General features: G+C 42.6%; 1 protein-coding gene across 3 annotated transcripts in view; it reads left to right on the top strand.

Annotated features, from left to right (window-relative positions):
* RALGAPA1 (Ral GTPase activating protein catalytic subunit alpha 1) overlaps nt 1-21,227 on the top strand; it is a 245,702-nt gene that overhangs the window by 123,092 nt on the left and 101,383 nt on the right. For all 3 annotated transcript variants that reach the window (XM_050954009.1, XM_050954010.1, XM_050954011.1), the window contains 6 exons: nt 2,345-2,538; nt 2,643-2,741; nt 2,854-3,009; nt 11,834-11,962; nt 13,443-13,568; nt 19,090-19,148. In XM_050954009.1, coding sequence (XP_050809966.1) covers nt 2,345-2,538; nt 2,643-2,741; nt 2,854-3,009; nt 11,834-11,962; nt 13,443-13,568; nt 19,090-19,148 — 763 coding nt within the window. The remainder of the gene's footprint in view (nt 1-2,344; nt 2,539-2,642; nt 2,742-2,853; nt 3,010-11,833; nt 11,963-13,442; nt 13,569-19,089; nt 19,149-21,227) is intronic.

Below are 21,227 nucleotides of genomic sequence, written 5' to 3'. Positions count from 1 at the left end.
AAGGCTTTTATATTAATTTACATTGACAGATTTTGAAATTTTTAAATGAAAATAATTTCCTTAAAGTTACAGAAAGCCCTGTGTTTTTTGTGTATCACTGCAGGGGCTTATCAATGGATTATTTGGATTATCAGTCCAAAAAACCTTTTAATCTTTTTATGTTTAAAATCACAACAATTTAATGTAATGTGCAATGTTGTCCAGAACTGCATCATCATTAATACATAAGTAATGAAGCATCATTACATTTGATGATGCTGTAATGTAATTTTAGAATATCTTTTGTTTTTCTCTTCTGATTTATACGAACTCTTAGCTGAGGCTAAATGGTACCCATTGAATTGTGTGGCACACTTGCTTTGTTGAAATGTTTGTAAGTCAAGAAATTGATAGTTGTTTATGGAAAGGTAACTTTTTTTTCTCTGACTCTATATGATCAACTATACCTAACTGCCAAACTTCATGCACAAAAAACCCTTAACTACTATGATGTAAATGCAGTAAAGGTATATAGAGAATATCTACCCTATTGTGCATAGCTGAATTTTCCTCTCTCATATCCTGTATGAACCATTGACTGAAATTCCAGACCCTCCTCCACAACTCACTGACAGAAAAATATAAAATAAATATAAAAATAAAATATAAAAATAAAAAAAATAATAAGAATATATATGTATCCCATAGTGGCTATGGGAAAACGCTATTAAAATAAAATTAAAAGGAGATATATATTTTTATTTATTTTAATTGTGTTTTCCCATAGCCACTATGGCCCAGTTTTTTTTTAAAAAGCATGGTATTCAGTTGGGGGAGATTTTCCAGAGAGCTCAAATCCCATTTAGGCATCTAAATAAGTGGCCAGATTTTCAGAAGAGTTCAGTATGTTCTAGTGCTATGAGAGGTTTTGAAAATCTGACCATAAATGTCACAATTGGAGCTGCTGTGCACCAACACTTTTGAAGTTCTTGCCCTCATATAAGTGCCTAAATGTGAAATGAGTAGAAAGGGTTGCAAAATTTCCAGTGGAACATATTTCTGTCAAAAAATGCAAATTTGTCGAAATCAAAACATTCCATGGGAACATGTTGATTTTCACAAAATCCCAATGGAAATCAAGCACTTTTCTTTCAGTTTCCTTCCAACTTGCCTCCCCTGTGTTTGCTCAGGGGTTCTAGGCTCCTGGCTAAGTCCTGGAAGCCCTGACTCTTCCCCACATGGCAGGCTGCCAAGGCTCTGGCCAGCTTGGAGAGCCTCAGAAATGTTTCGAAAGGGTGAAAATTTTTTAACTTTTTCAAAATACATTTATTTATGAAATTCTGGAATTTCTTGTGGTTTCCAGCCAGCTCCTCTGTGTGGGGGAGGTGGGGGGAGAAGAGGGGTGTGTTTTTTTTGTTTTTTTTAAGCCTGGCTCCAGTTGTGTGTGCTGAGCACTTTAAAATCCTAGGTATTTTGAAGAACTAATCCTATGCATCAAAAATTCAAATCTAACCTCATTCCCTCCCCAAAAATTATATCCTCTGTTTGTAATGCTCAAATAAGATTTTAGATACTGTACCATAAAATACTACATATGGATGGCAGCTGAAATATGGGATCATAGTGAAGTGTTTTTTGTTTTTGTTTTTTGAGAAACCACAACATTGAATATTCTGACTTTCAAGTGCTTGTGCATAGTATTTATAATTGACAGTTTTTAATGTTTAATATCAATTGATAGATATTTACCAATCTTAACTTATTTAGGCTTTTGGGGGGCTAAGAAAAGTAGATACACTATCTGCCAGCAGGAAAAGTAGGTTTTATTTGTACTACTTTGAAGTGGAGAGAACTGCATCTTGTGTGATGCTTTCAGGCTCCTGGGCTGAGTTATTGAATATTACCCCCTCACTAGCTGGCTAAGGAGAGACTAGTGGTAAGATACAGCAGTTCACACTTCCTTCATGATTCTCTTCCCTAATTTGCAAGTAAAAGTCAGTCATGGTAAATGCTAAAGAAAAAGGTCCAACTGCTTTAGTGAGTAAGATTTAAAGCTGAAGGCTAATTTTCTGATGATCCTTTGAATGAGGAATGTTGGAGATTTGCTTCTTCATTGAAGCAAAAGCGTAAATGAAATGTCTTTAGTAAGGAAAAGTAGACTGATGTAATTAATTTAATAACAAGATTGGATGACTCAGTGCTAAAGTGGCTAGCTCTATAAGAAATATCTTTATTGTACTTACTCTACATACATGCCTTATCCGTTTATTACTTGTTTTAAGGAAACTATTCATGATTTAAATATCAGACCTTATTCTGCTTTACCAAAGGTCATTCTTATTGTACTTTTTTTCTTCTATTACAGAAACTAGTGAATTCCCTTCAGAATGTTGCAGTGTGATGGCAGGGGGCACCCTTACAGGATGGCATGCAGATGTTGCTACTGTAATGTGGAGACGAATGCTAGGGATTTTGGGAGATGTCAACACCATTATGGATCCTGAAATTCATGCACAAGTTTTTGATTATTTGTGTGAACTCTGGCAGAACCTGGCTAAGGTACAAGAACATTCTCTACAAACCAGCTTGATAGGGCAAGAGCTTGAGAATGGATCAAAAACTATAAATTTCTGATATAATGCCTCTGTGTTCTTAAATTACAGATAAGAGATAATCTTGGTATTTCAGCTGATAACCTGACTTCACCCTCTCCACCAGTTTTAATCCCACCACTGAGAATTCTAACTCCATGGCTTTTCAAGGTAAATACAATAATCCATTCAGTAGATAAGAGATGTTCATATAATATAGACCAGTGCTAACATTAACCTGTTACCTCATTTGTGTAATAAGTAATTTTTTTAAAAACTGTAGGCAACCATGTTGACTGATAAATACAAACAAGGCAAGCTACATGCTTATAAGCTTATTTGTAATACGATGAAGCGAAGACAAGATGTTTCTCCAAATAGGGATTTTTTAACTCATTTCTACAATATAATGCACTGTGGACTTCTTCATGTTGATCAGGTAAGTAGTTTTTTTTATATATATATTTTTTAAATTCAGATGAGGATGTACGATATAACTGAAATGGAGTCACGTCTCTGTCAGAAAATATACCTCTGCCTCGATATAATGCGACCCGATATAACACGAGTTTGGATATAACGCAGTAAAGCAGTGCTCCGTGGGGGCGGGGCTATGCACTCTGGCGGATCAAAGCAAGTTCGATATAACGTGGTTTCACCTAAAACACGGTAAGATTTTTTTGGCCCCCAAGGACAGCATTATATCGAGGTAGAGATGTACTGGGTGGATTTTCAATTAAATTATTTAACTTGGTAATTAAGAATCAGTACTTCAGTGTATATCCTATTGCTCAGCAATTGCCTTGGTAAATCATGCTCATAGTAATGAGCACAATTATAACCTGCTATACACATTTGTGCAGGGGCGTAAGGAGGCAGAAGGTGCCCCATTTTTCATCGGCACAGGCTATGCTATCCATATTGCAGGTTGCAGCATGGAGGAAAGAGAAACAAGCAACTTCTGGGAGACTTCCGTCTCTTCCTCCAATGCACCAACCTTTGCAGTTGGGCTGGTGGGAAAGTAATTTTGCCAGGTACAAAATTGGTTCAGATTGCTACTTCCCTTTCCTTCCATCCCAGGAGCAAAGTAGGGACAAAGGACCATACTGACTCTGACTCACAGCGTGGTTCTTGGTCTGCTCCCTGGCTGGTGCAGTTACATGCTGCACCATACCTAGTGCTTGTGGTAAAATCAAAATCTATCTCAGTATGCATAGCAATATAAATCTTCGCTGTACTTTGATAGAAATCATTAGCTAATCTTCACAGTATTAACTTCCATTTGATAAGTAGTATTGTCCAAATTTTCAGTAGAGAAACCTTTATGAAAATGTTAAGTGACTGTCAGAGCTGGGTTGAGACCTCTTGTGCTGCCAGCTCCCCATCCTATATATAGACCACATCTCTGACACGTATAAGGTATACTGTACAAAAGGAAACTGTTAACAAAGCACACATCATGTTTGCCCAAGATACCATTGTCCTATTAGCATATGGTAATCCAAGCCAATTTAGAATGCTGCTTTTGTTGGCGTAATTTTTTAAAACTTGAAGTGATTAGCGCTTTTTTTTTTTTTGGTCAGGGTCCCTCAGTGTAGGTCAAGCTTTTTATATCTGTCAGATCGGTAATGCAGGCAAACTCCCCTTCTAGTGCTTCCTTATGTGGATTCCATTGTAAGTGTGCGCACATCCACCTCCATGGCCATCGGAGACTTTTGCCTTAGCGGTATCCATAGGGCCAGCTGTGTCACCCCCTTGAGTGCTGCGCTCATGTGCTGGTATATCAGGCGCTACCAGCCCTATGCCCTCTTGGTTCCTTCTTTACGACAACTCCAACAGAGGGGCAGGAAGATTGGTGACAGAATGGACATGAGCAACACATCCTGAAGAACAGTTACAAAAAGGTGAATAACTTTTGTCCAAAAAAAAATAAAATGAAGACCTATGAGCTGATCAGCATGGGGACTGAATTCTTTCCAAAAAAAGTTGGTAGGAGAAGTTAAAGATCAGAGTAGATTTTATTAAGTGTTTCAGTCAAATACAAGATTTTCATTCAGGAGCCATTAGAGAAGTGTAAGTAGAGCTTACAAATCCTACATTTTTGTACTTTTTCTGAGTTTCACCAGTGGCACAATCCTACATCCATTGGAGTCCGTTACAGTTTTGCCAGTGACTTTGGTAGGAACGAGATCAAGCCACATACCTCTCTGAAAATACTGGAAGAAGCAATCTTTCAGAGTTAAATGTAGTTGATGATAATTACTTGAGAGATGTAAAGAAACTGAAGCAGCCAAAATACTGCCGTGAAAATTATCTTCCTATCTTGTCACTCAAATTCAAATAAAGAAATGACATGGTCTATTTTCCAGTTTTCTGTCTTTTTTGACCTCACTTTCAATCTTCTGATTCTGTCACTTTTTGAGTTTTTTCAATGTAATTTAGATTTAATTCCTCAGGGCAGTCTTCATTTGCCTGTAAAGTGGCATGCAAACCTCTGGTGCTATGTAAATACAATATTAGTGAACAGTGAGTCCAGGCTACAGCAGACAGCTATATGTTTTTGTTTATTTTCTTTCTTGTAGAGAGATGTAAGTTCCAGTAGTTTCTCTTGCCCACAAAGCAATCTAATAGCTAATTTCAAATATTTCTGGTAAGAGAGTGCCACATCAGCATAGTTTTCAAGCCCTTGTTATAGTAATTAATACAACTAAGCTTGTTCCCAGATATATGTGGTTCAGTGGCAAATGGTGAGTGTCAGGGGGCAGAGGGGTGTTTGTGTATCCAAGGCCAGCCGTAGCACTTAGCCCAGAATATTGCCACTCTGTCACCTAATGGCAAGACCGTCTGAGGCACTGCTGTCCCATGGTGAGAATCAAAGGCTACCTTGCCTAGCAGCCACAGTTCAAGATAATATCACCCAGTGGTGAGCATGAAGGGCCACATTGCCTAGTGGCTACAGTATGGATGGAGAGGGAGTAGGGGAATCCAAGCCCACCTTGCTCCACCATGTTCTGACCTGGGGACCTTCAAAATAGTCCTACAGATGACTTAGGGACTGGCACCCTTACTCCATTTCTCTGAGTCACTTCCTACCCCTAAAAGCAGCAAAGAATCCTGTGGCACCTTATAGACTAACAGACGTTTTGGAGCATGAGCTTTCGTGGGTGAACACCCACTTCGTCACATGCATCTGACGAAGTGAGTATTCACTCACGAAAGCTCATGCTCCAAAACGTCTGTTAGTCTATAAGGTGCCACAGGATTCTTTGCTGCTTTTACAGATCCAGACTAACACGGCTACCCCTCTGATACTTCCTACCCCTAGCTTCTGTTCTTCTCAGTACCACAGGGTCTGCCTAGGATCCCACTTGACGTCCTCTCAAGTCCTTCTCTGGAGCACCTTCCACTGCTGGCGGTGACTTATCACCCTCAGTCCCTGTGGTTGAAGATCTGCAGTGGCTTAGCCATGAGGCGTGGTCCTGGTTTCTTGGAGCCCTGGCAGCTTCTGTTCAGGAGGCTGCTGCACCCAACTGCTCTCCTGCTCCGTCTGCCCAGACTGAACTGAGCTGCTCCCTTTTGAATGCTTCCTCCACTGGGAGCATGCCCAGCAGAGGTGAGGGAGCAAAACTTCCTTCATCCATTGAAACTCCCTAACCCTCACCTCATCAGTGCGGGTTTGCTACAACCCATCAGAGTAAGAAGATATTAGTTCCAGTAATCCTATTCAAATCACAATCTTCCTGTGAGTGATTTAGCAGTGATCTTACATTTTTACAAAAGGAACCTATCTACGTTTTTTCAGACATTGTGCTGCTTTTGGTTACCTTTCTTTTCCTCTCTCTTAATTTCTCTTTCTCTCATTTCCTGATGCTATTTCTGCCTTACTGAGAGATCATGTGTGAACTTTTTAAGAAATGAAATTTCACTTGTTCCTGTGCAACAGTAAATCGGTTAGTTTACAATCTTAGATCTTCCTTATGACAGAAAAACTTTGGAATTATCTTCCTAAAGTAAACAGAAGGCTGAAGACATGTGAAAGCAATTATATACTAAAGTATTTAGTCTTAAATATTATTCAGTGTTGCCATCCCCAAGTGTTCAAAAATCATGGGACAGACCTGAAAGCCCATGAGATTTTAAAAAAAGGCAATTTTTTCTTTGTCTTGTTTCTGAGTCTTTAGGATACACTTATGTCCTGGTTTCAAGCTTTTCTCCACACCCACGAAGTCTATAAACTTACTGTTTTATGATAGCAGAGGTTCTTGTGAAATAGGAGGATTCGGGAGAGCGGAGGGTGCTTTTTTAGAAAAACATCAAATATTGTGAGAGTGGGCAACACTGCTATTTTTTTCAGAATTTACTGTATTTCCAGGTAACCATTTAGTGTGATTCTTTAGCTGACAATTGAAATCCTCTCCCTCGGCTGTGCTGTAGGATAAATGAAGTTAATTTTTCCCTTATGTTCTTATGCTTCCTTTTAGAGAAGGAAATATAGAACAGATCAGTTAGTGTTAAAATGCATGAAAGAAACTAAAGACATTTCATGGCTTAAATTTTTTTCCTAATGGCTCATATCTTTGTGAAGTAGGTATTCTTTAAGTAGATGCAGACATGTATTACACTTAGGCACGTGCGTGCCCAGCACTCCGTAGCCAGAGACTTTTGCCTAGCAGTACCCATAGAGAGGTGGCACATTTTGTTTTAGTCTAGTTTATGGTATATACTTTAGTGCTAGTCAGTGGTTAATAGAGAGTGTTAGGCCTGGTCTACACTGGGAGGGGTCGATCTAAGTTACACAACTTCAGTTACATGAATAACATAGCTGAAGTTGATGTACTTAGATCTACTGGTCATGGTGTCTTCACTGCAGTGAGTTGACTGCTGCCACTCCCTTGTTGACTCTGCCTGCGCTTCTCACAGCGGTGGAGTACAGGAGTTGACGGGCAAGCGCTCGGGGGTCAATTTATCGCGTCTAGACTAGACACGATAAATTGACCCTTGCATCAATCACTGCCTGCTGATTCGGCGGGTAATATAGACATACCCTTAGTTGATAGTGTTCCCCTCTGGTGCTCACACCAGGTTTTAAACGTTGTCGTTCATGTGGAGGGGTGATCCCCAACAGTGACACCCCCACATGAGGTGCTTGCTTTGTCTTGGCGAGGCCCACCTTACAGAGCATTGTTCCATCTGTAGATCATTCAAGAAGTGCACTCGGGTGGTACAGGGACTTTCCTCTCAAGCGGCATCTGCTTGAACAGGCCATGTTGCCTGATCCAGTACTGAAGCCTTCCTCAGGCTGAAGATGGCCCTCAGGTTCAGTAAGTGCTGCCACCTCTCATTCCGGGGCAGGTGCTTCTCCGAAGAGGCAGAGGAGCTGCTCTCCATTTTTGGTGCTGAGGAAGAGGTCTCATAAGACCAATCAGGACTGCTTCAGGTTGCGGCACAACTTCTCTGCCTCCCTCAGGAAAAGCACAAATCGGCATGGGACCAATTCCAGTGTGTGGGATGGCACAGGTACCAAGTGGGAAGGACATAAACCCCATATTGTTGACTCCAGTGCCAGCCTCCAGGTCCCAATGAGGGTGATGCCAGTACCAGTCTAGTGGACCTGCCCTGCCTTTCCATTCTGTCCTCACTGCTGGTCCAGGACTTTGCGATGCTCACACCTTCAGCAGCCCCTCCAGTGGAGCGCTCCGCTGAACCTTCATGCTCATCAGGACTACACCTAGACACTCACTCCTTGTGGTGGGCATGGAGCTGGTACTGGAATCAATGCAGGGGCATCGGAACTGGGACCCTCTTTGGCCATGCTGCATTTGACACCTCAGTTGTTCCCATTGGGGCTCTCGTCATGTTGGACATTGATGCACTTGGATGCTTTGGTACCTCTGTTGGCTAGACAGGACCAATGCTGCCTGACATGCTCAGTACTGACAGCACTGTGTTAATCACAGGAGCTGATTCTTGCCTTGTTCTGGACAATGGATGAATTGGACTGCCTAGTGGCTCCCTCAGTTGTCACTCCACCCATGTTGCCGAGATCCAGGGGCTCTGATTCCAGTCATCCCCCTGCTCCGCATCTCCTAATGAACTCCGGGGGCTGCCAATGGACCAGTGTGGCTTTCATAATTGGCATGTGGCCAGGACAGGGGACCTTAGCCAGGCTCCTACTGGTCACCAATGCCTTACCCATATCAGTGGCCACCTTGGACTCAGTGGGATATTCCTCACTTGCAGAGATCCTACTTTTCACCCCATTCAAAGCTGAAGTCACTTGCTAGGTCAACGGTGCCACAAGCCCAAGCATCAGCGATCTTTCTCCCTGAGAAGCCATGAGAGACTTCCCTTCCAGATACATCTTTTGGGGGGTGAGAGCCAGTTTTTGCTCAGCCAGGACCCTCTTCCTCATCTCTGGATGATGCAGTGCTGCCCGGTTCAGCCTCCCCTTCTATTCCGGAGGGCTTTAAGGCATGCCAGGACCTTTTACTCCACATAGCCACATCCATAGGCATCCAGGCAGAGTTTCTTCAGGAGAGCACACACAGACTGGTAGATTTCAAGTCCGCTGTCCCTGGGAGTGTGGCCCTCCCAATCAATGATGTGTTCTTTGAGCCAATAAGAGCCCTGTGTACCACCAGTGGCAAGGTTCATGAAGTCCTACTTTGGTCCCATGCAGGGATTTGAAGGGTTCTGTTCCCACCCACAAAATCCCTGACCATAATGGTGATAAATGACAGCAACCGACAGAAGAAACTGTTAGTTACTGTAACTGTAGTTCTTCGAGTTGTGATGGAGACATGTATTCCATGGCCCACCCCCTGTCCCCTCTGCTTCGGAGTCTCCTCTCAGGGTCTTTTGGTGTGAAGGAACTAGAGGGGATCTGGGCGCCATCAGGGGAGGGGCCAAGAGCACAAGCACCACCTCTCTACAGGTACTGCTAGGCAAGTCTCCAGCTCCGGTGTACTGGGTGCACACATGCCTAAGTAGAATATACGTTTGGATTACATCTCAAAGAACCACAGTTACAGTAAGTCACCGTTTCATTATAGCCAACTTTCCTCCATGGGTAAATAGAGGCATAGAGGGCTAGATCCACAGAGGAACTGGGGGTGGCAATGCTGAGTATTACTATTCCTATCTTTTGGGTAACCCACTTCCTGGTGGAATCCTCAGCCCTGAGCTAGGTGTGAAGGTCCCTATACAATATGCAAGAGTTAGCCATCTAAGAATGGGATTCACAGGTGCCAGAAAACTGAGTGGGGAGCCCCCTGAGCTATTCAATAGGAAATACCAAGGAGAGGGGTGTGATCTAATCCCTACCTCTGAAAGTGTGTTAGGCACCACCTGGTGGCTCAGTTAGGCACTTATCTCCACTTGGGATTCAGAGCCATGAACCCTCTCCTGGGTTAGGCACCTAAACCATGTCAGACCTTTTTCATTAAAAATGAGAGGGAGATTGAGAACCCCACCCCAGAATACCCAGTAGCCAGGTGGTCAAGGCACTCACCTGGGAGGTGGAAGGCCTGTTTTCAAATCCCTACTCTGCCTGATCTGGAGCAGGGACTTGAACTTGGGTCTCCCACATCCCAGGAAGTGTCTGTAAGTACGTACGTACGTACGTGTGTGTGTATGTGTGTGTGCGCACCATCAATATTTAATCATTAAGGCTGTAAGAAAGTTGTGATGTTTTGAGTTTGGGCAGATGGGGTTTGGTTCAAAAATTGCAGCTAAATTTAAGTTGCAGTTTTTGTATGGTCCGTTCAAGTACCATAGAAGAACCACATTAAAAACAACCCATAAAAAACCCTATTTGAATGGCATTGTAATGCTGTGCGCCAAGTCACAGGCTGAAATATGGCCCAGCCAGGAGGGACAGCCATGCCAAAATCTAAGCGAATGGCATTGTGGCCAGCAATTTTTTTAAAGCCTTATTAGTCATTTATACAAAGTAGAACAGAGATTAAGAGCCCCACTCCAGCATACCCAATGGACTGCTGGTAAGGCACTCACTTGAGAGGTTTGGAGTCCCTTCAGATTAGGCAGAGAGGGGATTTGAAAACAGGTTTCACATATTCCAGGTGAGTGCCCTAACTACTGGATTGGGTATTCTGTGACACACACAAACCCAAATTCCCAGTCTGATTGCCCTCTGCTGCTCTTTGTGAAAGACCCAATCTGGTAGGCTTGCTCTGAAAACACTTTCCACTTTGGGTTCTCTGTGCAAGATAGGCAGGGGAATGCTTGTTTTGAGAACTCTTCCACAGCTTGAGTGTGAGGATGCCAAGCAGCTCAGTGGTGTCAAAACGTAGGCAGCTTTTCATATGCCCACCAGCAGCAGGTTAGGCATGTAGAGAATTTAGGCACATGCAATTTTAGGCAACAACTGAGTGGGGGTTTTGAGGTCTTTGTTGGATTTAGACATCTAAAGTAGCAGGTAGGTGTCTAAATCGCTTTGTGGATCTAGTTGAGAGAGGTTAAAGGCCTGAGCAACTCTGTTCCCATGAAAGTCAATGGAGAATTTTAACTGACTTGAATGGAGGAAGAATAAGATTTGCTTAAGATTAGTCAGTGTGTAGCTAGGAATTGAACCAAAGAGACCTAACTTCCAGTTTTCCCCTCCTCTAACCACTAAACTATGTTTTCTCTCCTACTGAATTGCAAATTTGCATGTTAACATTGACCATCAGGGTATGTTAGAGAGTCTACCTCTTAGAGAATTTTTTTCAGAGGCGGATTATATAGTTTATTTGCATATGAACTGGGGAGTTTTTTATACTGATTGTATCTTGTCCACACACAGATACATATATTTAAACAATTCATAGATTATTAGAGAAATCACATGTACCTTAGAAATTGAAAATCTTGATTAATGATATATTGCATGGGTTCATTAAATCTGCATTCACTTAATATATCATGTAATGTATAGCTGCAAAGAAAAGAATTTTAAGACACTTTAATATGTCATTCTTTATATTAAGATTCCATTTACAAATAATTTATAAAGGGTTAATAAATGCTTAATAGGTTTTATAAGCATGTTGCAGTCATAAGCAGTACTTGGTATAGTTGGTTATGAGTACCTCAGTAGAAAGTGTGATGAATGGTTATAAACAACCTGTTGGACTCTACAGTTGATTAGTAAAATTTTAAATTATGCAGATTTTGCTCAGTATTGAGCATAACTATCATTGTCAATGTGCTTTTTCTGTTTAACTAATGAATGTCATGTACTTCTTTCCCTTCTTCCTTCCAAGGATATTGTTAATACAATCATCAAGCACTGCTCTCCTCAGTTCTTTTCACTTGGTTTGCCTGGTGCTACCATGCTTATTATGGATTTCATTATAGCAGCTGGTAGAGTGGCTTCTTCCTCTTTTCTCAATGTAAGTGTTCGTCAGTTCATTTGCTTTTGTGATTGTATGTAATCATGAGATCTTTTAATAGAAAAAATACTATGCAACATTGTTCTTCAGCTAGTGTGTATTGACCTGTCCCAAAAAGAGAACTTAATGCTTAATTATTGAAATCACCAAGTAGTTCATAAAAGATTACATTATAAAAATCCTGTATAGAAGGTATAATATCAAGAATGCAAAAATTTGCTGTTTATTCCTGATGTTTGTTTAGCCTCAGAATTGCAGGAACAATTATAAGAGAACTCTTGAAATAAACACCTTTTATGTGTGGTGTTTTTTAGTTATGTCATCAGCCACATGCATATCCAGAGTTTTTTTTGGTTTTTTAAAACTTACGGAAGGTGTACCATATTAACAAACTTATAAAGGGAAGGAATACTTTATTGGTGTATTAGGTCCACAGCAATTTAAATATAGTAGGTTTTGTATTGATGTTGCAATGTATCCTTTGGGACTAATAAGAAGTAAAAATGTTGCAGTTGGCCATTAAATGGTGATAATCCATTTTAGGAGAAGTACTTTGTATACCATAGATATTACATTGTTACTGTACAAAACACTCCATGATTTTCAGAAGCAATTAAATACCTTTTAGCGAGGGATGTTCATATAATACTGCCATCTTCAATTAATGCTCACCATGAGCCAGTGTCATCTTGCTCTGTATACATCCTGAGATATTTAATTTTTAACTGACCAAGGTTGGCTTTCTCTTCAAAATCTTGAAATATTCAGAGCTCTATTGATGCTGTATGTTGGTAATCTCTTGCCTCAAGAATGGGGTTCTTGGCAAAATACTGTCCTGAAAACAACTATTGCTGGTAAATAATTTCACCTGTATATTGGTTGAGATGATGTCAGCTTAGTTTTTGGATCATCCAGTATAATCTTTTTGGAGTTTGCTATGGATTTTTACAGTGTTTTCTCTTTAAAAGTGTGTTACACTTGTACAGGAACAACATGGAGGAATTACAGTGCCTTCCAAGAATGGGGCTGGTGGCTCTTAAAATTGCTAGCTTTTGCATTTGTACTTTTAAAAGTTTATACCTTTCAGTTATTTCTGGTCAGCTTGACTGGCAGAGGCATTATTCATCCTTTAAAACGTTCTATTGTGTGTTTGTAAGAAAAATGTATAGAAACAGTGTTTTATCACAAAGGCTATTTAAATTATTCTCTTTTGTGGTAATATAGGATGTAGAGCCAGTACCGTACGTGGTAATGGAAATTGAGTTACCTGTTTCAGCACAGCAGCTTATTTAAGCAGTCTTAGTGTATATCACACAGCTGTACTTTTTGTGATAAATACAAACTGCTTGAGTTTCTCTTTGGCCTTTATATTGTCACCAGGATAAACTTAATAAAAATTCAACCTTATGTAAGGTAGCTGGATATTTCATTCTTAGTGCAATCTGAGTAAATATTTATTTTTGTTTTTCCCCATCCATAGGCACCAAGAGTAGAAGCACAAGTTCTGTTGGGATCTCTTGTCTGCTTTCCTAACTTATATTGTGAATTGCCAGCTCTACACCCAAACACTCCCGACATAGTTGTGTCTCATTTCACAGATGTTAAGGTGGGAATATTGAAAACATATATATGGTATTGCAGCTACCAAGCTGTCTTTTTTAGTAGTATAGTGTTCCGGGTAATTTTTACTGATGTTTAGACATTCTAATGTTCTTTTAGATCTTCGTATGTAGAGGACAAGATTTAAGTCCATAAAATTTGTCAAAATAGGTTTTAAACTTTTAAATATGTAGTTATTTTGAATTTACTGTTGATCAACAAAAACCATCAAAAGTGTCTGCATATGTTCCTAAAAGTAAATGTTCAAAATAATGCACATTTCTTATGCTTCGTCACTGTGATCACTTAAAAAGTTTCTGGGCTTTAAACATCTCAGAAAGAAGAAAGGCTTGGTTTCTAGATGCACTATTTATTCCACTTGCTGTTTATTTTCTTAGGGGCTGCCAAAAGCCCCTATGTGCACCTCTGTGATGGCCACAATACGTAAAATCAGGGAGACTCCAGCACATGAAGTTTGGGCTCTGTGACAGTTTAACGTAGCTGAAAGCAGTCTGGGTTATGGGTCTATGTACTACTGAGATTCTTAAACTGGGGGTCATGGAATGTATTTGGGGGGGAGGGGGCGTGAGAAGCTTTAGGGAGAAAAAACTTGCTGCACACATTTTACCCACAGCAATGAATAATTACCAAAGCTGATTTCCTCTCAGAAAGTACTGTGCATTTGACTCTAGATGGCACTGTGCATTTTGATGGATTTTTATTAAGCTTGCATAACATTATACAACGTCGTTGCCATCTGTACGCTAACCCATTTGCTGCAATGAAGTGTGCACATTTAATTGTATGCATCGACCACAATCACAGTTCTGCTTTTGCTCTTATTACAATGGATTATTGGCTTATTCATGCAACAGATAAAAAGAAACTCAAGTGAAAACCAAGGAGACCAAAACTGGTTCACGTGAAGCACCATCGCTGCATGTATATATGTACTTGTGTGGCAGGAAGCGGGAGGGGGCATAAACTACTACAGACACAAAGAAGGGGGTGTGTGATCAAATAAGTTTGAGCACCGTTAGTCCGCTGTGTCTCTGACTATAGGGATCCTGCAGGTTGCTGCCCCTGCTTCCAATATTAAGAGTGAAATAATGTATGAGGTAGCTCCACAGACCTTGCTCACTGTTTAGAAGTAAATTTAGTTCCCTGCACAAAGCCTGTTTACTTGGGCTTTATGGAAGATGAATTTCACCAGTAAGAACATTTGGCCCTCTTGACTCAGACAGAATGACCTACCCACACATTAAGCAGTGGGAGCCATTGTCTGGTGTGTAAGAAAAGATATGTGACCCTTTTAATGACTAGGTAGTCAGAGAGTGACTTGCTGCAGCAACTTCAGCCCCCAGATGTCCAAAAGAGGGGGAGACTATTTAGGTTCATGCCAGTGCAAGAAAAGCCATCTTTTACCTGAACCAAGTGGAGCAGCAGGAACAACATCACAACAAATTCTCCTGGCACCACATAGGTGAGAACAGGAAGCAGGGGAGGAGGCATTTTTTTCCCCCCCTCCCTCCAGGCTCACAATGCTAAAAACAGGTATTTGGTAACAGAGAGGGTGAGGTCGGGAACTCTGCTCAGAGCCATAGCAGACTGGTGAGAATGGGGAGGAGCCTTCCCTCTTCCAGCCCACAGCAGCAGAAGCAGGTGTTTTTATCAGAAGGGGAAGAGGAGGGGGTTTCAAACTCGTCAGTGTGGTGCCACAGCAGAGTGGTCAGAACAGGAGAGGGGTGTCCCCCACTCACTTCCAGCCAGCAAGAGGCATGTTAGAGCAGATGAGGAAAGGAGTTCCAAACCCAGCTCAGAGAGGACAGAGTGGGACTCAAATGGTCATGGGAACCCAGCGGTGGGATCCTTGCCACATGGGCAAGGAGTTTGACCAAGGACCAAAGTTGGAGGATCCAGGGATGATCTGTCTGTCTACCAAATGGATTCTCTGTTAGTGGGAGGTATTGTAGATCCTGTGGAAGCAAATGCTCCCAATGGTGAACCACTTGCATTTTGGGGTGCAGGAGCCATCAGAGAATTGATTCAGATAGTCTGGGCAGTTGCTTCTGAAATTGTTTCCATGGCACTAAAATGTTTACAAGGTGTGGTGAGTCACCCAGAGCCATGACATTTCAATGAAAAATTTGCAGGACAGGAGAGTGGCACGGCTGGCAGGGGTGAGTGTGACCAGCACCAGATGGAAGTTGCAGAGGCAGGGTGTGGAACTGAGTCCCTTCTGGCCAGTGCTGCAATGGGGAGGGCGATGGGAATTTCCGTGTGGGGGTTCAGGGAATTTGCCTACCTTTCCTCTTAGGGGACCTATGTGGGAGGGGAGGGGTAGTCACCCCACTTCCCACATTGCAAGGCAGGAGAAACTGAATCTAGAGGGGTAGCGGAACTAGAAGATAGGCTACAGGTGGTGGATCTGATGTCCTAGGACAGGGGCGGCCGACCTGAGCCTGAGAAGGAGCCAGAATTTACCAATGTACATTGCCGAAGAGCCACGCCAGTATGTCAGCAGCCCCTCATCAGCTCCCCCCACTCTAACCTGCAGTGCCTGCCTGCCTGCCAGCAGCCCCACCAATCAGTGCCTCCCGCTCCCTCCCCATACCTCCTGCCTGCCGCAATCAGCTGTTATGCGGTGCACAGGAGGCTCTGGTGGCGGGCTGGGGGAGAGCAAGGGCATGGCAGGCTCGGGGGTGGGGGTGGAGTGGGGACAGGGCCTGGGGCAGAGCAGGAGGTTGAGCACTGAGTATTCCCCAGCACATTGGAAAGTTAGCATCTATAGCTCCAGCCCCAGAGTCAGTGCCTAGGCAAGGAGCCACATATTAACCTATGAAGAGCCGCATGTGGCTCCAGAGCCACCAGTTGGCCACCCCGTCCTAGGAACTGTGTCTTGGATTGTCATAAACAGATAGTTAAGGGTTAATGTCTCTTTTACCTGTAAAGGGTTAACAAACAGGGAACCAAACACCTGACCAGGGGACCAATCAGGAGACAAGATACTTTCAAATCTCGGTGGAGGGAAGCCTTTGTTTGTGTTTTTTGGGTTTTGCTTTGTTCTCTCTGGGCTCTGAGAGTGACCACACGTACCTACAGGCTCTGTAATCTTCTATTCCAATTTTGTGAGTACAAAGGTAGAAAGGCGGTATAGTCTTTTTGTTTTCCTTTATTTGCAAGTGTGTAGTTTGCTGGAAGTATTTTAAATTGTAATTTGCTGTGGGGGGAGGCTTCTTTCTAGTTTCTGTAAGCTGACAGACCCTGTAACTTTTTACCATCTAAATTGCAGAGATAAACTTTTACCTTTTTTCTTTCTTGTTATTAAAAGCTTTGCTTTAAGACCTGTCTGATTTTTTTCTCCTAGTTAAGGCTCAAAGGAACTGAGTCTGTGTACACCAGGGAATCGGTGGGCGGAAGGGAAAGATAGCAGGGAGGAGGAGGGAAAAGTGAATTTCCTCTTTGTTTCAGATTCACGGAGTTTGACTCTGGATTGCCTCTGGGTGAAGGGAAAAGAGGAAGGGGGAAGGTATCATTCCTCTCTGTGTGGTGATTCAAGGAGTTTGATTCACGGTGATCTCCTAGTGTACCCAGGGCAGAAAGGAGCTGGGAGGAAGAAAGGAGGGGGAAGGGAAATGGTTTATTCCCCTTTGTTGTGAAACTCAAGGAATTTGGGTCTTGGGGTCCCTGGGGAAGGTTTTGGGGGAGACCAGAGTTTATCAGGCACTCTACTCTAAGTCCTGATTGGTGGCAGCACTACAGGATCTAAGCTGGTAATTAAGCTTAGGGGAATTCATGCTAGTACCCATATTTTGGACACTAAGGTTCAGAATTGGGAATTATATTATGACATGGTGGCAGAGGTGGGGTAAGAATCCAAAAGCCAGAAAGATTATTATTTTTCTTTTTTCTCTGCTAGCTGCTTATAAGCAGAGAAAAAGGGGTTTTTAAACGCAAGTCTGCAGGGTTTTTTTTTCTTTCTCTCTTCCTTCTGAGTACACTGAAGGCAGAGAAATTAAGGTTTAACAAGTGTCTTTTGTTAAACAAAGCAGGCTTAAGTGAGCAGCAACAAACTCCAGCAGAACATATTTGCAAATGAAAAGTTTTTTATTCCTTTTTACCTTACCGTGAGTAGCTAGAGGAAAAAGTAGAAAGACTCTGTTGCTTAGCATTTGGGGCAACAGAATTATTCAGGGAAGATGGGCTCCACCTGTCAGACCTGGAATCTGACATGTTTTAGGTCGATATTAAAGAGGGCATTAGTAGATGTCTGGGAACCTGGCTGGGAAGCAGGGAGGCAGTCAAACTAATTACTGGTGCTCCTTGTCACGGACATCCACTGCAGGCTCTCCATAGGAAAGGGATATGGTGATCAGATAAAATGGATTGATAAAGGATTTAAAGGAGGGATTTTTTAAAAGAGCAGAAATGGGAGAGAGGGGGTTTCAGGGCTTTTATGACTGAAACAGCAGGGAGCCAATCTCCTCCTCCTTTATAGCCCCCCCTTCATCCTCATTGGAGGGGTGGGCTGAGGTCCTAGCAGCAGGTTGTCCTGGGACTAGGATGGGTGAAGGGGGAGGGTTGACAGCAGCCCCTCGCAGCCCCCATATGTGTAAACAATTATGGAATTATCTGCACTGTACACTTTTTTTTAATTTACTGAGTACTCCCTGACATTTAGGAATAAAGTTGCAGCCTAACTGAACCACATCCAGTGTCTGTCCCTCTTCCTCAGATAGGATAATATCTGGAACACAAGATGCATGTATTGCTTTCTTAGTTTATATCTAATATTCTGTGTTTTCAGTGTGATACCTGGAACAATTCATAGTTTGTATTTTAAAAGAAACCTTTTAACTTACTGGTAATGTTCTGTAGTATGTATAAAATCCTAGTTCAGTAATTCGCATTCTCTGGGGCAGCAAGTTTTAAAAGTATTCCAAAGAGACTATTTGCTACCCAGATTTGTGTAAAGTGAGTACTGTGCATCAGTTAACAGCAACTCCTCCAGTTAGTAACAAGGCTTAATGGGTCCTGAAAGAATACACTCTTGCAGCCTGATGACCATACTGTGAAGGTTCAAAAGAAGTGAGAGTTCATAACCAGGAAATTATAAGTATGTATTATGTTAGATATTAGTATAATTTATGAAAATATAATTTAAAAAATGTAGTTCAATAGAACTTAGCTGGATGTGGCCAATTACTTGTTGTTTGTTTCCCTCACGCCTATGGTCCATTTCTGTGTGTTTTGAGAAAGTGAGTTCTTCAGGCAGGGTTCATATCTTCCTTTAAAGGGCCTGGTGTGTTGGAGGCACTACTAGGAACAAAATAATTTAAAATTTAAGGTGTGTGTATGTGTTTTGTGTTAGATGAGTAAAAAGTCTGATTACTTAAAGAGCCGTTCACTTGAGACCCAGCAAAAGAATAAGTCTGTGTATTCTATAGCAGAGCCCTTATATTTTTCTAAAGATTTTTGTGGAGACATTTCTGGCAACTGAGTTTGAACATTTTCATCTTTTGTTTTAGGAGCTCACAATCAAAACTGTATTAAGTTCTGCAAGAGAGGAGCCATCTGGTCCTGCACGGTAGGTCATACTTGAACAAGTGATGAAAGGCTGCCACATTATTGGAGCTCTTTTATAATTGCACTGTATTCAAGTAGGTATGTTGTAATCTAAGTTCTCCTTTTAGTGCTTGTCCATATATTTCACTAATGGTGCACGTGCACCCTGCACACTTTTGCCAGCAGTACCTGTTGGGGACTGCGTCTGCACGCTGAGAGTCCTCATGTCTCTGTCAAAGGACATAAAGGGCAGGATGACCCCAACCGCTCCTCAGTTATTTTTCACACCCTGTGGCTTTGGGTCAGAACTTTGCAATATCCAAGCCCTCACTGAACTTTGCAGTGTTTTGAGCGCTTGCTCCCTGGACAGCCTCATAATTGTTTGTAAATAACTCTAGGTAGTGATTGTTAGGTAGTTGTTAGTTTAGTGCAGGGGTGGGCAAACTATGGCTCACGAACTGTTTCCAGCCCATCAGATGTTTGTTTCTGGCCCTTGAGCTCCTGCTGGGGAGCGGGGTCAAGGGCTTTCCCCACTCTGCCAAGCGCTCCCAAGCTACCGACTCACAGTTCCCTTGATGAGTACCAACTTCTGGCATGCATAGCCACACTACTTAGGCGTGATTTAACCACACTGGTTCCGGGATCATCACCCGCCCCTACGTGGCAGTTCCCCACACACGCACACAACAGCGCACTCAATCTCTTCCTAGCCTCCAACGGCCCCGCCCTTGACAGCTTTGAAACTGACCAGGGGCCGCACCCGTCACAGCTAGGGTGCCATGGTGGTGCCTGGTACAGCTGCCTTGGTGTCACTGCTGGCTGGGCCCCTAGGAGTCCCCAGTACTGCTCCCCCCACCTCCCCGCACAACACTCCATGAGTCCCTTTCCCCCCACCTTGGCAACAGTGCTTATTGACCCCCCCCCCCACCGGGCATTCATGGCTCACCATACAATTTCCATACCCAGATGCAGCTATCAAGCCAAAAAGTTTGCCCACCTGTGCTTTAGTGACTATTGTAGTGCAGTGTTGCTTTTTAATTCATTCCTTTAATTTATCCTGCCTCTGTTGTAGCAGAGCAGAAGTGTCTGGGGTTTGAGAACTGTCCTTCATGTGAATAATGCCCCTCAATAATAAGATGTCAAATGTGTTTGGGAGAAGGGCATATTGTTAATAGTCACTCAATTTGTTCGTCCTTCTCAAAAAGAACACACAAAGCTAGGGAGCCACACCTGACAATGTTCTTTATGGAAAGATTGATGCATCGCTCCTCAGATCCAGCAGCAACAAAGGCTGAAAACCTAGGGCAACTATCATGTAAAAATACTCCCATCATCTCATCAGCCTGCTCCTTTGATGTGCAAGTAACTAAGGGCATGCCTACTATGGTGCAACTGTACCAATGTAGCTGTGCTGCTCCAGCGCATCAGGTGAAGAAGCTCTGTGCTGACTAGAGAGCTTTTCCATCAGCGTAATAAAACCACCTCCATGAATGGCAGAAGCTATGTCAGCAGGAGAAGCTCTCCCACCAATATAGTGCTGTGCACACGAGCATTTATGTCGGCGTAACTTAAGTCATTCAGGGGGAGGGGGGGAACATTTGCACCCCTGAGCAGCTAAAGTTATGCCAGCATAGTTTATAGTGTAGACATAGCCTAAAGCAGGGTTTCTCAAACAGGGGTCGCCGCTTGTGTAGGGAAAGCCCCTGGCAGGTCGAGCCGGTTTGTTTACCTACCCCATCTGCAGGTCCAGCTGATCGCGGCTCCGGGCCAGTGGCTTTCTCTACACAAGCGGTGACCTCTGTTTGAGAAACCCTGGCCTAAAGGCTCTTAGAATCATAGAATATCAGAGTTGGAAGGGACCTCAGGAGGTCATCTAGTCCAACCCCCTGCTCAAAGCAGGACCAATTCCCAACTAAATCATCCCAGCCAGGGCTTTGTCAAGCCGGGCCTTAAAAACCTCTAAGAAAGAAGATTCCACCACCTCCCTAGATAACCCATTCCAGTGCTTCAGCACCCTCCCAGTGAAAAAGTTTTTCCTACTATCCAACCTAAACCTCCCTCACTGCAACTTGAGACTATTACTCCTTCTGTCATCTGCTAT

Source organism: Gopherus flavomarginatus, chromosome 5 (genome assembly GCF_025201925.1).
Source record: "Gopherus flavomarginatus isolate rGopFla2 chromosome 5, rGopFla2.mat.asm, whole genome shotgun sequence".
NCBI lineage: Eukaryota > Metazoa > Chordata > Testudines > Testudinidae > Gopherus > Gopherus flavomarginatus.
This window is presented reverse-complemented; position numbering and strand designations above follow the sequence as displayed.